The sequence below is a fragment of the Macrotis lagotis genome, chromosome 4, assembly GCF_037893015.1.
Source record: "Macrotis lagotis isolate mMagLag1 chromosome 4, bilby.v1.9.chrom.fasta, whole genome shotgun sequence".
In the NCBI taxonomy this organism is placed as follows: Eukaryota; Metazoa; Chordata; class Mammalia; order Peramelemorphia; family Peramelidae; genus Macrotis; species Macrotis lagotis.
In genome coordinates this window covers 163,269,061-163,286,909 of record NC_133661.1, presented here as the reverse complement: position 1 = coordinate 163,286,909, position 17,849 = coordinate 163,269,061, and the positions used below count along the sequence as shown (strand labels likewise).

At 36.9% G+C, this 17,849-nt stretch overlaps 1 protein-coding gene across 1 annotated transcript in view; it reads right to left on the bottom strand.

The window, feature by feature from the left end:
- The window catches only part of MYO1E (myosin IE), a 248,439-nt gene that overhangs the window by 84,914 nt on the left and 145,676 nt on the right, over positions 1-17,849 (bottom strand). The window contains exons 14-16 of the mRNA XM_074234549.1: positions 17,616-17,783; positions 16,808-16,893; positions 14,854-14,935 (exon numbers count right to left, since the gene is read on the bottom strand). Coding sequence (XP_074090650.1) covers positions 14,854-14,935; positions 16,808-16,893; positions 17,616-17,783 — 336 coding nt within the window. The remainder of the gene's footprint in view (positions 1-14,853; positions 14,936-16,807; positions 16,894-17,615; positions 17,784-17,849) is intronic.

Sequence of the window (17,849 nt, the reverse complement as noted above, 5' to 3'; positions counted from 1 at the left end):
AGAAACTAAAATAGCACAGCAATAATGTAGATCCTTTATAAAAAAGAATTTAAGGTTTGATAAATACTTTATAATGTCAGATTTAGCTCCATCTTCTTGTTATTGTTCAGTGTTTTCTATTATCTTTGTGACCCTATTTGAGATTTTCCTGGAAAAGATAGGAATCTGTCATTTCCTTCTCTAGAGGCAAAGAGGGTCAAGTGACTTGCCCAGGGTCACACAGGGAGTAAGTACCTGAGGTCATATTTGAATTAAGGAAAATAGGTCTCTCTGACTCCAAGACTGACACTCTAGCTGCTGTATCGCCTAGCAGTGGTCCATTTTAGAGATGAGGAAATTGTTAGTTGGGTGACTTTATTACTAGGTTTACAAAACTAACAAACATATGAGATAGGATTCAACTCAGAACTACTTAACAGAAATTCCAGCATTCTATCTACTGTACAGCATGCTGCTTTACTTCTTAAAATCAATCAGCTTCCACTTTTGAATAAAGCTGCCAATGACAAGCTGAACTGAATCATAGTCTGAGGTGTCTAATTAGGTATTTTGGGGAAGAAGCACATGCAAGTACAAGAATGGTGTCAGGGTCACGTGAATTGTTATTTCTAAGGCTGCAAATAAGAGGGAATAAACAGCAGAAGTTCCCTTGACCAGCCCTCATTGCTATAGCTTTCCTGGGGCTTAAGTTATAAGGTTCTTCCTGGCTTAAAGTAATAAGGCTATTCCTGACCTTGAGTTAGGAGTCTATCCCTGGCTCTGTAAGATATGATTAGTAGGGTTTTGTAATTTTTTGCTTTGCTTGAAGAAATCAAGTAGAAGAACCTCCTGGAGGAAGGGAGATGCACAGAGGTCATTCTTACTCACCCACTCACCACTCTCATAATGGTAGTTCTAGTGATACGGACAAGGGAGAAGTAGGTGGTTAAAGTAATAAAATCCACTACAGGCCTGTGGCTGAATCCTGTCCACTCCTGAATAAAAATATTGTCTCCAGAATAAATGAGAAAAAATATATTGGGGGGGAAGCAAAAGGAGGGAAGGTGAGAGCATTAGGTAATAACTTATACAGTACTTATGCAGCATAGTAGAGCAGTCAATTTATTATTTTCTTGGCAAAAAAAATTGCATTTTAGTTCCTCAGCACAAGGTCCAAAGGTAATGGAATCCTGGACATAAAGAGAAAGTAGGGAAGGGAAGTTTGGGAAGATGCTGTAAATATGGAACTGGTAAGCAGAAAAATAAAAAAAATTAAGGGAGGGAGAGGAGTGAGGAATAGAAAGAAAAGAGGAAGACATGGAATCACAGAATTTCCAAGTTGGAAGGGATATTAGTGGTCTTTTTATTCAAAAAGGAATCTTTTCTATGCTGTTTCCCCTAACCCCTCCTCAGGGCAACAAATGATCATCAAGATTCTGCTTGAAGATCTATAATGAAGAACTCCTTTCCCAAACTCACTTTTTTAAAATTTTTGAATGATTAACTGTTAGGAAATATATTCCTTGACTGAACTAAAAATTTCCTCTCTGCATTCAAACAGATCTCTTGACATTGAAGACTTTTATTTTTTGTCTTTATCTTCCTAGAGGCTAGCACAGGTTTTCAAACTTGGAAGACAAAAATTTAATGCTTAAGGATTTGAATGGAATTCCATCCCCACTTCTCTAATTCTGCCCTTAGGAGTTACGCAGGGAAAGAGAGTGACCATGTCTCCTGTCTCCTCTTCGCAAATCTTTTCTTTTCCAGGCTAAATAACCTCAGGTCCTTAACCAGTTTTGCTATGCTTTTTTTCTGTCTGGTCTTCTCACCCATCTAACTATTACTATCCTAGGACAAGCAAGGAGGTTGCCAATAACCTTCCTAAAACTCAGTTTTAGAACTTTAAGTAATATTCCAAATATGGCATTGAATTGAATCTCAGCCCAATGCACAGTTGCATCTAGGAATAGACTGGGCAAAAGAGCCTCCAAGGTATATTCAATCCACAAGCCCAGAGCCTCACCAATGCCAATGTTGTCATGCTTCTCCTCTTCTACTAGGTCATCATGAGAGCTAATGACAAATGGAATCATTTGCTTGAACTGAATTTTGTCAGAATGGCATTGGGAAGATTTGTTCTCTATGACTTACTCATTTAAATCTCTCTTTCTGAGGTGCACTTCCTTCATAAATATGTATTTATGCAAACCTGTGATTTTATTTCCTTGGGAAACACCTGGTAAGAAAACTGCCACAGATGCAGATCAACAACTTGTCTGCAAAGAAAAGTCTTAGCATGGAGAGAAAAGGCACTTAGCTGGCTCCATGGATAGAGTGCTAGTCCTGGAATCAAGAATACTCTTCTCTTTGAATTCAAATATGATCTCAGACAGTTACTAACTGTCTGACCCTGGTCCAGTCACTTCACCCTCTTTACCCTAGTTTCATGTTTAAAATGAACTGAAGAAGGAAACGGCAAACCACTCCAGTATCTTTGTCAAGAAAAACTACAAATGGGATCATGAAGAATCAGATATGATTGGAAAAACAACTTCATAGCAACAAAGAGAGGCTTGGGTGATTTGCCTTAAGATTGTGTATCAGTCTGTCCTTACTGCAAGAATGGCCCCTACCCATTATGCCATGCTACCTCATTTTGACACAAGCACGATACTATATTAATACAAGATTGTTCTACAATAAAAGGAGATACTTTTTAGGGTGGGGGAAGGGAAGTAAGATTGGGGGAAAAATTGTAAAAATCAAAATAAATAAAATCTTTAATTTAAAAAAAAGAAAAAGGAAAATACTTTTCAAGTACAATACAGATTTGTTCAGAAATAACATCCATTTTCCTTAAGAGAGTCTGAGGAACAAAAGGAACTAATTATAGAAGAACAAATACAAAGAAAAAAAGGGCTATGTTTCTTTTCATTTGGTCTATTTCATAATTTTACACATGAATACTTTTGATATAAATAGCTCCTGCATCAAATACACACTTTATACAATATCCAGAATCATTGGAGCATGACAGGTTCAATTAATTCAATTTTCTATTTAGTTAATGTATGATGTTTACCATTCATGGATTATTAATTTTTGAAGAATATTAAACAGAATAATACACTGCCCTCAAACTTCAACATTCACAATTTAACTCTAGGCATAAAAAGTCCTAATGAACATAATCTTTCTTTGATGATTCGTAGGATACTCCATGATAATATAGACTGGAAAATTTGGAGTTTTAATGATTCTGTCATAACTACTAAACAAATATTTATTAAATGCCTAATTATGAAAAAGGGAGCTTGACCACATGGATGGGAGGGGCCAGGCTGGGAGTCAGGGACACATACTATCTCTGTGACCCAGTGTCTCAGCTCCTTAGGACTATAAATTGAGAACCTGGGGATTCTCTGCACCAATGAAACCACTAGCCTGGATTGAAAAGTTAAATAAAACAAGGAAGGCACTGTTATTGGGCAGGAATGAGGATACAAGGATAAATATCATACTGACCCTCTTTCAAATACACAATTTAAGATGGAAAACAGGCAAACATTTAAAATAACTAGAATGCAAAAGAGATTGATATAGATGTAAAAAAGACCAAGCAAACTTGAGATATCTAAGATCATTATGATTCTGTAACTGGAATTATAGAATTGGTGGTGGTGGTGGTTAAGAAAGACTTTACAGAAGATATGGTTCTTGGATAAGGGGTTTGAAATATGGGAGGGACATTATTGCATAGAAATGGAAGTGAGGGGCAGCAAGAAAGCCTATTTCAAGAAAGTAAGCAGAGTATGGAAACAGACTAGAATTTAGCTATTCAATAGTCTGGTCGAGTGGGAATGTACAATACAGTATGGTATAAAACGAAAAAGATTGGAATGAGACTTTAGGTGACCAGAAATTTATTTTATATTCATTGGCAACTGGGAGTTATTGAAAACTTCTGAGTAGGGAAGTAACACATTAAGAGCAGGGTGTTGGAAAATTATTAAAGAGAGGAAGACAAATTTTAAATAGTCATGGAAAGAAGAGATAAAGAACTGAACTAAAGTTCTAATGATGGATTGCTATTAATTCACTGTATGACTTGGGTAAATTATTATTCTATGTTTATGATTCTTAACTGTAAAACACACATGTTAGATGTGATGACCTCTAAAATGATAGGAGCACTGAAATTAGAGCTGGAGATTTTAGGGGTCATCTAGGTCAAGCACAATCATTATACAAATGAGGAACTGAAGCCTAGAGGTGAAATGATTTGCTAAAGGACCTAAAGGCAGTTAAGTGGATGAACCAGGTTTACAGTACAGATCTTATGACACCCAGGCAAGGGCTTTTCCAACTGAGCCATGTTGTCTCCCTGAGGAGATCCTCTCCAGCTCTAAGATTCTATGATGTGGGAGTGCCTCAGTAACATCATTAAAAATATCATGATTATTCCCAGGAACTGCAGATGTAGGAGGTATAGGACCTAGAGTGCAGAGAAATGAATCTAAACTTGCTTATTTAGCTCACTGAAGTAAATGGTAGGTGTTAGTTACTCATAACTTAACAATGAATCCCTAACTCCAGAGGTAAATCAAACCCAGACATAGTACTATCTTGCTCTCCTCTATCCCTACCACAAACATATCTCCAAGTGGGCCTTTTCTTTTCAAAAATTTTTTCGTAAGGCAATGGGATCAAGTGACTTGCCTAAAGTCACACACACACACACACACACACACACACACACACACACACAAACACACATATTAAGTATTTCAGGACCCATCTGAACTCAGGTCCTCCTAACTCCAGGACCAGTGCTCTATCTACTCTGCCACTTAGCTGTCCCAGGCCTTTTTTTTTTTTTAATTCAGCAGTTCCTCTCTCCTCTAAAAGACTCCTAACCCTTCTCCTTTTTCCAGTCATCCCTCCTTTCCATTGCTTCTTCCTAAGGTATAGGTCAGGAACTCCCTGCCTCCCGGATTAAAAATGAGCTCAACTGACAAAATTATTGTACCAATGGACTAATCAATTATCACAGAAATAGCTGAAAACTGTGAGCATTCCAAATTAGAGCTTCTCTGAGGTACCACCTCACACCTCTCAGATTGGCCAGTATGACCAGGAAGTATAATGATCATTGTTGGAAGGAATGTGGGAAATCTGGGACACTATTACACTGTTGGTGGAGCTGTTTTGGCATTTAAATCATTCTCCATTATGTCTCATATTGTAAGTACCACAATATGCCACTTCCACTGGTGGAGAGCTATTTTGAACTATGCCCAAAGGGCAAAAAAATGTGCACACCATTTGACCCAGCAATACCACTACTGGGTCTATACCCTGAAGAGATGAGGAAAAAGGGCAAAAACATTACTTGTACAAAAATATTTATAGCAGCCCTGTTTGTGGTGGCAAAGAATTGGAAATCCAGTAAATGTCCTTCAATTGGGGAATGGCTTAGCAAACTGTGGTATATGTATGTCATGGAACACTATTGTTCTATTAGAAACCAGGAGGGATGGGATTTCAGGGAAACCTGGAGGGATTTGCATGAACTGATGCTGAGTGAGATGAGCAGAACCAGAAAAACACTGTACACCCTAACAGCAACAGGGGAGTGATGTTCAACCTTGAAGGACTTGCTCATTCCATTAGTGCAACAATCGGGAACAGTTTTAGGCTGTCTGCAAAGGAGAGTACCATCTGTATCCAGATAAGGAGCTGTGGAGTTTGAACAAAGTGCAAGGACTATTCCCTTTAATTTAGGAAAAAAACAGATAGCTTATTGTCTGATCTTGTTACCTCTTAGACTTCTCTTCTCTTTAAGGATATGATTTCTCTCATCACACCCAATTTGGATCAAGGTACAACATGGAAACAAAGTAAAGACTGACAGAGTGCTTTCTGTGGGGGGGAGGGGGGAGGGAAGCAAGATTGGGGGGAAAATGTAAAACTCAAATAATATCTTTAATAAAAATAAATTTAGATTAAAAAAAACTGTGAGCATTCCTCTGTGATTTATCTCTAGTTCCAAGGCCATATTATATTATATTCACTTGAACAAAAAAACAAAAATATATAAATCAACATGGTAAAGTCTCCATGGTATACCCACTTACACTCTACATCTCAGATCCTTAATGAGTTATAATTTCAAGGGTAGTGAAGTGTGAAGAAATGTGACTTGCTCTAAGTCAGTACTGTCAGAAAGTGAGGTTTCTCCTGATGCAGGGACCAATTACTCTTTCATTTTTGAGCAGCAAGACTAAGACTATGAGTAAGGGTGAATGGGTCTTCTTCCTTAAACTCTTGCTAACCCTGAGTGCCAGAGATCACACTAAGAAACTGAACTAAACCTGTGACAAAACCTGAAGGAAGCTTTTAGGAATAAGTTTGTGCTCATGAATTCTTTAATTGTTTTATCTTTCTAATCAAAGTATCAAATTTGTCTTTCTCACACAGAAGAATATAAAAAGGCATAGCCTCCTGGGCAGTGTGATTCAGTCAACTCTCTGTAGGCTTAATTCCAGTATCAAAGACAAAAATCTTCACAGCCTTTGCAGTCTTTTGATTTTTGGCATTTAAATCATTCTCCATTATGTCTCATATTGTAAGTACCACAATATGCCACTTCCACTACCTTGTCAGCAGCTTTAACCCACTCTGTTTTCATTTGAATTAAAGTCTGTTCAATCGAAATATCTTTTGCCATCTTAAGGATTTTGATTCCTAGTTTCTTCCATATCACATTCTATAGCCTTCAAGTTTGTCTTCACCAACAAGGCTGGGTCGGAAGTAGAGAGGAAAGAGTGTTAAAATTGAGGTCAGTATCCAAGTTGTCAGTCACTAGTGTGACTTTGAACTAAGGGTATGCTAGAGCTAGCAAGGAGAGATGAAAGAGCCAAAATGTTGCAGATATATATGAATGCTAAAAATCAGGGTTCAATTTATTATGTGGTTAATCTAGACTTTCTAAAGGGATGGAAAAATGTGAATGACCTCGTTTAAACTTAAGTGTGAGGGCAGCTAGGTGGTGCAGTGGATAAAACACTGGCCTTGGAGTCAAGAGTGCCTGGGTTCAAATCTAGTCTCAGACACTTAATAATTACCTAGCTGTGTGGCCTTGGGCAAGCCACTTAACCCCATTTGCCTTGCCAAAAAAGCCTCTAAAAAAACAAACAAGCAAAAAAGAAACTTAAGTGTGCCCTGGCCACACATTTTTGGGGAGAGTAGATGGTTGGTAAATATTTACCACCATAGCTTGACTTGAAAAACTTAACTTCTGTAGGCCTCAGTTGCCTTATGAAAAAAATGAGGGGGTTGGGCTAGCTCACATTTAAGATCCTTTATAGTTCTATGATGCTCTAAGTCATACTATAATCACAGAAAACCAGGTCAAAATTTCTTCCCAAGAGCTCCTTTGCATTTAATTTTTCACAGAATTTCAAGGACAGGCAACAGTAAGAATTTCATCTTTCATGTTATGAAATGAAAAAGAATATGTGGCATTATTCCATAGGTCAACTTTCTCAGCAAATCTCTTTTGTAATAGCTTTTCATATTTGGAAGAATGCCCAAGAGATCCGAATAACAAACATTAAGCTTATATGGCCTTAGGGCAATTCACTAGCAATTCACAGACTTCATCATTTTTAGAGTAATGTTTTTTTCTAATTTGCACTTTTTTGCCTGTACAAACATGGCGCAGATAGTCCAAAAATGTGTTTTGTTCATTTTCATTCAAATAATGAGAACCGAAAGAAAATGGTGAATGTAAAGCTCATTTGAAATCCTTTTAATAGTTACTTAGTTTCATTGCCAAAGGTTTTCTCTGTATGACCTCGAAACATTAGCATGTATAGGATCAGTTAATCTCTCTGTTCTCTGCTCAAAATCAGTGGCAATGGATCCACTTATATCCTCTAGGGTAGAATTTGGCAAGAGAGATCAAAGCAAATTGGTTTTAATAGCACTGTGAAATGGCTCAAGTCATAGCTGGTGAACATCAGCAATATTATTACTAAAAGTTTCACAGATTCCCCCCCCCATAGTATTGTGATTGCTTTTTCATTAAACATCTAATACAAACTTTTAAAATATAAGAATGCATTCAAAATGTGCCCTTTAAATAAGATTCAACTAATTTGCTATTCCCTGTACCAGAATGCCTCTCTGCCCATTGCCCCAAAAGCCCAGCTCACATGCCATCTCCTGATTGTCTCCAATAATATTAATATAAGTTAGCTTCTATGTATCATTTGAAACTTTTCAAAGCACATTACATATGCTCAAGTATTTGATACTTACAAAAATCCTGTGAGGTAGGTACCAATAATTATCTCCATAAATTCCTATAATTAATTTTACAGATGAGGATATTAAGGCAGGCAGTGGGCAAATGACTTGTCTAAGATTTGAAATCAGGTAATCTTATCCAAATCAAACACTATCTAGTCTACCACCTAGGTCCTATCAGCCAGATACATCTCTTCCTCTTTTAAACTCTCACAGTATTTTGCTCTTTCATGAAGGTCTAGGTATGTTATCTTGGAAGGAATCTTACTTTGGGGATCTGGGCTCACATCCCAGCTAGGCATCTTATTTGAGTAACAATGGAGAAGTCACTCAATCTCCCTGGTTCTCCATTTCTTTCCCTATAAAATGAAGGGGTTATACTTCCAAGGTTAAACCTCGGTCTATTCAATTTCTCAGTCTTTTTAAAATAATAATTTGTGTCAAATTAATCACCCTACTGGATTACAGGATCCATGAAGGCTATGGGGTCATATCTAATGATTTTTTATTTTCTCCTTATTGATTAGGACAGCAAAATTAATGTTGACGGGGAAGAATAAGTGTATTTATAAGAAATCTTGTGTCTTTCAAAGACCACTGGAGTCTGATTGAATACTTGCTAACTGACTGACTGAATATTCATATAAGGCATGCAGTCATTTGGATTTAGATTGGAAGCCATGTTTATCTTGAATCAATGATTTTCCCATTATGCTCTACTACAATTCTATTTTCAATGATTTACTCTACAACTACCCAAAATTTAGATTTTTTTCTTCACAAAGACATTCATTTATTATATTGTTTTGTACAATAACAGTACATAGCATATATATATATATATATATATATATATATATATATATATATATATATATATATAACTTTAAGGTTTATAGAATTCTATCTGTACTTTTCAACTGATCCTCTCATATAAACCCTGTAAAGGAGGTGCTATTATTATCCTTATTTAATAAATGAAGAAACTGAGGTAAACAGAAGTCAAGTGACTTGCCTAAGGTATCACAGCTACTTATGTGTCTGAGGCTAGAGTTGATATGCTTTCCTTATTCCAAGTCTGGCACAGCATCCACTGCATCACCGAGCTATGTGGTGCAACAAGTTAAAGGTTGTATGTCTGAAGGATACCAGTAAACCCTATGCTGAGACAGTTCAGGCATGAGACATCTCCCCATTTTTATTTGCCTTGATTTAACTACCTCTACATCATCCCAAATACTCTGATGACTATCTTCCTATTTCTCATGATACAATTTTTATAACTTTACACAAAAGAGAAAATGTGTCAGATAAATAGCACTTGCCCATTATGGTCTTTGGATCTTTTTCAGAGACATTTCAATCATATCTTTTTTTTTTCCTGTTGTATCCAATGCTTTTGGAATTGTCTTGACAAAGATAATGGAGTTCTTCTCCAGATCATTGTACAGATGGCAAACAGGGTTGTTAAGTGACGTTCCCAGGCTTACAGAAAGTATATGTTGTTCAGATTTGAACTCAGGAAGATGAGTCTTCTTGACTGCAGTTCTGGCACTCACTTCAATGTCACCAAGCTGTCCCTCTTAAGAGACAGGTAGGATTTTTTATAGTTGGGCTTTCAAGTTATTGGGATCATTGATAGAGTAAACTGTACTACTTAGTTACCCTCTGTGTTATAGAAGAGATCCTGGGTTCTGAAAGTCAGAGGTTCTGATAGGTCCTACCAAAAATTAGACAGGTTGAATGTTGCCTGAGAACCAGCCTAACTAAGTTTAGGGAGATTCTTCTTGAATAGTAGCAGGAGAAATGAAATTTTGATGTCACCAGAACTGATAAACATCATCTATTAAATTGTAGCAGGGTTGTGTCCATTATTTTGGATAAAGGAGCACCCAAATGGACAAAGTTATGGACCTGAGAAGTATTAAAGGGAAAAATACTGTAACCATAGGAGACAATTTGGTCAGGAAGACCATTAGATTGGTTTGGGCAGGGACTATCTTTTATCTCTTTTTATATCCAAGGGACTTAGCACAGTGTAGGGACTAATAAACTCTTATTGATTGATTGACTAGTAAGATCTGAGTTCTGTGCTATCAAAACCTTTTAGAAACCAGGGAAGCTTCCACTTTACAGAAGAGCATCAGGAGAACTTTAGGGAAGGCCTGGAAGTAGATGGATTATAGAATCCTAGAATCAGGAGGGTTCCTGAAGCTGCTTGCTATGGTAAACTGTGGTGATTCAAATAGTTATTCCTTCCACATTACAACTTTCCCCACTGCAGGTTTCAATATATTGTGGGTTGGTGTAAAAAGCTTATTGAAAATGACATTTTAAACATGTTCACTGGAAGAAGCATACCTCTGAGAGTGAAGAATTAAAAAAATTTCCTAGTCATCTTTCTTTACCTAGCACAGAAAGAAATGCTAAATAGAAGTGTATGTATGTATGTGTGTATATATATATATATGTATATATATATATATATATATATACATAATGATTTTACTTTTATATATGTGTTTAATGGTAACCATTTCTAGGGTGGGGTAAGGGAAGAAAAAAGAAAAAAAAAGAAAGTTACATGATAACTTTATTATTTATTTAAAAGGAATAACAAGTTATATTCAATAAATTTGCAATTTCATATAAATTCTTTTTTCTATTTTATTATGTTATGGAATTCTTGTTTTATTTCTTAAATTCAGAATTAAGAAAATAAGAAAAAGAAAGAAAAATCCTTGCCAAACTTAGGGCTATGGGACAAAGCACTGATTTCTGATATCCTCCATGACTAGCAATTTTGACACCAAGGGCAAGTAGTATTGAATATGATCACAAGTCAAAGTTTTTTTTTTAAGGTTTTTGCAAGGCAAATGGGGTTAAGTGGTCTGCCCAAGGCCACACAGCTAGGTAATTATTAAGTGTCTGAGACCAGATTTGAACCTAGGTACTCCTGACTCCAAGGCTGGTGCTTTATCCACTACACCACCTAGCTGCCCCCCCACAAGTCAAAGTTTTAAGACAAATTCAGTTGAATTGTAGATTTTTGGACATTATCAGGAATGCCTAACATGTAGAATCAGAGGATCAAGAAAGAGCTCACTTGGTTCTCTTGAAGTTTAGCTGGCATCTGGTTGTTTCCTAGTTTTGCCAAACTAGATATTAAGCTCAGTTGTTTCTATACTGCTGAAATGATATTAGTGCTAAAGGTCCCAGAGTAAAGTCCGTTCTCTCTGTCCTAGTTGTGACTCAGGAAATCAGATTAAATAGATTAAATAGAATGCAGGGGAATAAAAGGATAATTTTAGAAGACATATTTTAAAGGCCAAATGACTCTTTAGAGCTGAAGTCTCTAATACAATTTAGAAAGGGGAAGTAGAAGTTGAGCATGATGGAGCTATGGACACCTGTGGGAGAGGCTGTGTCTTATTGGAGGATTCAGAGTTCAACTGTCCTCCACCCAAGTTGCTTTGGACTTTGATCAACTGAAAGGAGCATTTTGCTTCATAGACTCCTAGAAAACAAACCAGGAGGAGCAGCATCTGGATTTTCACTAAGCTTTTTTTTTTTTTGCTGAGAGTTTCACCATGTTTTTCTGCTAATTTATAGTTGGCTCAGTGGGAACCAAATGAAACATTTTTTTTCCCCTATCTCATAAACTGGGTATTCAAGTACCATTGGCAAAGATTTTAACACTGTTGTTACTCCATATTCCCACAACCGTGGCGAAGAAATTCTCCTCTCCCAACTGCCACGTACATCATTATGCAATGCAGTAAAATTCTCTTAATGTTTTTCAAGAAACTCCTCAAGGGGGGGAAATAATTCTTAAGATGGAGAATGGAAAGTTATGAACCTGTAGACAAATCTTAAAATTTCAATGTATCCATTGGGAAGGAATGTCTCTAAATGATTTTATAATAGACTAGTATGGTATGTTTTACTTCATTTTAAACTAAAATTGAATTTCATCAGTTTGGTAAAATTCTCAGAGTGGAAAATCTCTCCATTGATAAAGATCAGCAATACACCTATAACTTATAGTCTTAGAACGTTTCCCGAGGGCACTGATAAGGAGGAAATTTGCTCATAATCTGACAGTGAGTATGTATCAAAAGTAATATTCTGAATCAGATCTTTCTTGACTCCAAAGTCTGCCCTAGTTGTCTAAGAATAATAGCGTATGTACTATAAGCAATCCCCTCTACAAGAGATGGTGGTCGGTATTTTCCTGAGCCTATTTCAAGTGAACCACATGGTATAAGAAGTAGGGTATGATGGGGAACAGAACTGAGCAAATTTCAGACATCATTGGATAAACTGAAAGTTACACTAGATACCGAACCTCCAATTGTTGGCTGGAAGTACTAGCCATTAACCCTGTGTGTGCGACAGAGCTATTTATTAAGTGATAATTAAAATTATTGGTGGGGAGGGAGGGAAACATTAAGTCTGAAATAAGAGATTATCACCTTTTCTATAGGCATCCTTATACATCAAGAATCAGATATGAGGGAAAATTCAGCTAGTTCCAAAGATGGATCATGTGCAAGCCTGCTGATTTGGGTCCTTTGAATATGCATTTGAGAGCCATGTGACCAGATTTTCCACCCCAGAGCTAAAATCTGGACCTTCAGCTGAACTGATGAGTCATAAGCTGCATGCAGATATTAATGTTTGTGGCTTCTGAGAATTTCTCTTATTTCATGATGAATATTCTTGCCATGGACACTGAGCTACAGCCAACTTAATCCAATGACTGTCCATGGCTGACTACTTGCTCCACCCTCCAGTCGTCCTAGACACATGTAGACTTTTTCCTCTTCTCTCAGAAGCCAGCTTCCAACTTACTTCTTCTATGAAGCATAATGAATCCATACAACTCTAATCTTGTCCCTTGCCTGACCCTCTCAACCCTTAATCAACACAACATTATGACTGAGGATATTATAGTGAAGCATAGTGTAAAGAGCATTAGACCCGAATCCCCAAACCTAAGTCTGTGTCCCAGATAGACAATTTCTGAGCTTCAATTCATTCATCTATAAAATGGGTATAGAACTATTTATACTATCTAGTCACAGAGTTATTGTGATAATTAAATGAGAAAGCATGGAAAAACACTTGAAATAAGAAGATGCTATGTCTCCGAGAAACAAAAGAAGTATATAATATTGTCCCATGCTCTGAAGAAGTTTGTAATTCCTTTGGAGAAAGGAGATGATACAAATAAATGAAGAAGACAATATAATACAGAATATAATAAAGTGCTGAATTATTATACATTTTTTTTGCTTAACATTATGGTAGGTTTATCTACATTATTCTTGAGTAAGCCTACTCTTCTGATACATATAATATATGGGGATATTGCCAAAGAGAGTGGGAAGAAATGCTGGCTGAAGTCACTGCAGAAGGCTTAGTTGATGAGATGGGTTTTGAACTGTGCTTTGAAAGATGGATAAATGCGTCTGGGGAAAGGGAGAATGGCATTTCAAGTGCCATTTAGGGAAAGAGAATGAGGTACATGTGTGGGATGGTGGGGGTGAAACTGGAACAATCAAGAATATAGTCTGCCTGAAAAATGAACTTTGTATTAGGGAGTAATGGGGAAAAAAATGCTCCTATGTTTACATTTGCATTTAACTTGTCTCCTTTATCAAGGAGATATTTGTAGACTTCAGGATCTCAGAGGTTATCTATCCAACCCCTTCACTTTACAGTTGAGGAAAGTGAGGCCCAGGGAAGTCATTTGTCCAGGAGAGTCAAGATTTGAACCCAGGGACAGCTGGGTGATGCAGTAGAGAGAGTATTGGTTCCACAGTTAGGAGGAACTGAGTTCAAATGTGGCCTCAGACACTTAGCTATGTGACCTTGGGCAAAATTGCCCTACTGCCTTGCAAAAAAAACAAAACAAAAAATATTTTAACCCAGGTCTTCTAACTCCAAATTGACTACTCAATCAATGGACCATACCAATGCTCTTTTGGAGTATTGTTCTATACACTGTACATATGCAATATATGTCGAAAAATATTGAACTTCTTGTCTTTGAGCATCCAAACAGACAAACAAGACAATCAACACAGTTTGTGAAGTCTGCGATAAAATGAACATTTTCTAAAAGAGTACAGCAAAATTTCATGTCCATGAAGCTCTGAAACTGGTCAGTCTCAGGCCTTGATTTCTAAGATAGGTTTGGAACTAATCTTCCAGACGTGTCTCTGAATCAGAATCCTGCCTCTTAATTTTAACAAAAATTCCTCCAGTTTCATCTAAAATCCACTTCCTCTTAAAAGAGCAGCTGATTATCATCTGCTGAATAATAGTCAGTCAAGGGACTTTATTATCCATTTGGGACTTATACTCAGCCAAGGTAAATTCAGTTGATGATTTATGAACCTCTATTTAAGCAGTTGCATCAGTGTTTTCTTTATCAAACCCCTCCTATCTCTTTGGCTTCACTTTTGCCCTGGAGCCTTGTGAAGTCCAGTCCCTGGCTCTTGGGTAAGTTTCTCCTTACCATAGACTAAATATCAACCCCAAAACAAAACATACCTTAATCTTGCTTCCAGCAGTTGTTGGACGTCCTTTCTTGTCTGCTTGTAGGTTTTCCGGAAATAAAGCCTTTATAAAAGGCCTAAACAAAAGGAGCAAGAAATTAAGTAAGAAATTGGAGAAGAGCTTTAGTGGCTAAAATTCTCTTTCTAGAGTGGTATTCTAGAAATACCTGGTACAGTGGGATAATCCAAGTACAAAGGTACAAGAGTTTAGGGAATAGTAAACAACAGACATGAGAAAGAATTCCAAGATACTATAGTTATCACTAGAATATAAAGCCGGGCAACTGATTTTTGAAACCTGTTTCCCTACTTTTCTCCTCTCTTTTATTTGCCCTTGCAATTCAGTATCCCCAGGAAATTAAAACCTGAATATAATATAATATAGTCACTGTTTTGATCTGATGGTCTAACTCTTCACTCTGCTTTGGTCCAGTGAACTCAATGGGACCATAACATGACCTCTAGAATCTGAAGGGATGTACAATTGACAGCAGCTTAGTGTCTAGTGCATCCAAGTCCCTTAATAAGTATTTCTTGATTGCCGACAGATGAACATTTGTGGCATTTGGATTTTAATGTTATAAAAAAATTAAGCTATTGATTATGCATAAATTTAATAGAGAGAAAAGCAGTTGTTCAGTGAATTTAATGATATAGGGCCAAACCCTAATTACTTCCCAATGGCTACTCAGAACTGCTGGAATTATCCAGATTCTTTCCTTGGGGTTCTGCTTCACTTAACTTGGACAGGGAATAAGGATATATAGCCATGTTATGTGCTGTGGTGGATAGCAGGCAGGACTTGGAGGCATGAGGACCTGAGTTTGAATCCAACCTCATTCATTTAGTAGGGCTATGATGCTAGCCAGGTCACTTAATTTTACTCACACTTGGTTTCCTCATCATTAAATGAGCATAATAATAGGGCCAATTTTTCAGGGTCAGGGTGAGGATCAAATGAGATAGCCTATGCCAACTTTAAAGCACTAATGTAAAAATTTCTTTGAAAACTAGGTCCTTGAAGAAAAGAAGCAAAAATTCTCACTTTACTAGAATTTTTTTTTTTAAGGCAAAGGGGGTTAAGTGGCTTGCCTAAGGCCACACAGCTAGGTAATTATTAAGTGTCTGAGACTGGATTTGAACTCAGGTACTCCTGACTCCAGGGCTGGTGTTTTATCGACTACACCACCTAGCTGCCCCTGCTTTATGAGAATTCTAAAAAAACTTCTCATTTGGACTTTTGATGCATCTAGGCCATTCCAAAGAATGTTCTAGCAATATCAGGGATGGCCATGCCAGGAATGAAAAGAGACGCAAAGAATTCTCATGTGTGATGTCCTCAGTGAAAATCTTAGGGGAGCTCTAGACCTAACTACTTTATGATAAGGGGGGAAATAGAGGGAATTCAGAAGGATCATTGAAGTGGGAACACAGAAGCCTAGATTTGTAGTAGGAATATGATTCAAAAGTATATAAGGGACAGCTAGAAGGTGAAGTGGATAGGTTACCATCCCAGGAGTCAGAAGGACCTGAGTTCAAATAGAGCCTCAGATACTTAATAATCTTGGGCAAGTCACTTAAGCCCACTGTCTTGCGAAACCAAATTTAAAGAAGTGTATGAAACTTTTGAGAAAAAGATGAATGACAAATAGGATGTTTTTCTAAGTTGATTTGGCCATTCCATTGCATTCTAGCCTTGAGAAATCTTGCTGGGTGACTAAGATGCTAACCACCAAGCATAAGGAAGGATGGTATAATGGAAGGCAAATTGGATTTCAGTCAGAGGACCTGAGTGAAAATCCTGATTTATGCCTTCCTGATCTTGGTCTCTTAATCTTTTTGGATGTTAGTGTCCTCATTTGAGGTTGAACTAGATTACTTGCACTTTCCCAAACAGATCTAAATCAATAATCCCAGGAACATTATCATATGCATATATTCTGACTCACAGTTCACTGCTCTGCATAAGTTCAATCAGATCCATGAAGAGAACATCACGATTTCTCTCACAAAAGCCATCCATGTCATAGGATACCTGGGACCGAATAAATAAATAAACAAACAAACAAACAAATAAATAAATAACTAGACTTGTAGCTTGGTGAATCCATACTAAACCATTTTCATGATTGATGAAGACATTTTTCTGATTTGAACAAATGTTGTATTTTGGATTGAGCACATGCTATGTCAATGCCATCAGTTCACCAGTGTGATGGGCAGGTGACAATTCTGCTGATCATACAATAACTCTGAATTTTACTCTAGAAGGAAAATTCATTTGTATGGGTTGGTAGGGCTTCATTCTTTAAAAATTAGTAAGCACAGACTAATTCCTTCAACTAATTTTTATTTTAAAAGGAATACAAAAATGTTTTGTTATCTTATTTAAAAAGATGATGCTAATAACACTTCTGTTTAGAGGGTGTCCCAACTCCCCATAGTGATGATGGTATCTCACTAAATTCATTCACACTCTGGAACTCCTTATGAATAATAGCACAAATGAATCAGGACTAAATTCAGAGATCAGTAGCAAACTCTGATAAAAGGATTCATTCCATGCATTAGCCACGAATTGAACTGGACACAAAAATGTCACATCATATTGTGAGTTCCTTGAGGGTATGGATTGACTTTTACGTTTTTCTATTCTCAGTACCTAGTATACAAAAGGCATTAAATAAATGCTTATTGACTAGTTCATGCAAAACATTGAATTTTTTCCTTCCCTTCTGAAACCAATGCTTATCATACTTTTCCTGCATAATGATGAATGATAAATCCTTGATTCCAACTGTTGAAGTGCTCATGGGTTCCAATCTGCATCTGAAGTTTCTGAAGTAGTGTCTGATCAGCACCCTCACCCACAGCATGCATTGTGGCACAGACATCATCCAGGATGCTCATGATCCCCGGGGGATTCTAGTTGGATAAATCAAAGAGGTCAAATTAATATAAATTAGAAATTATATAGATGATGTAAGCAAC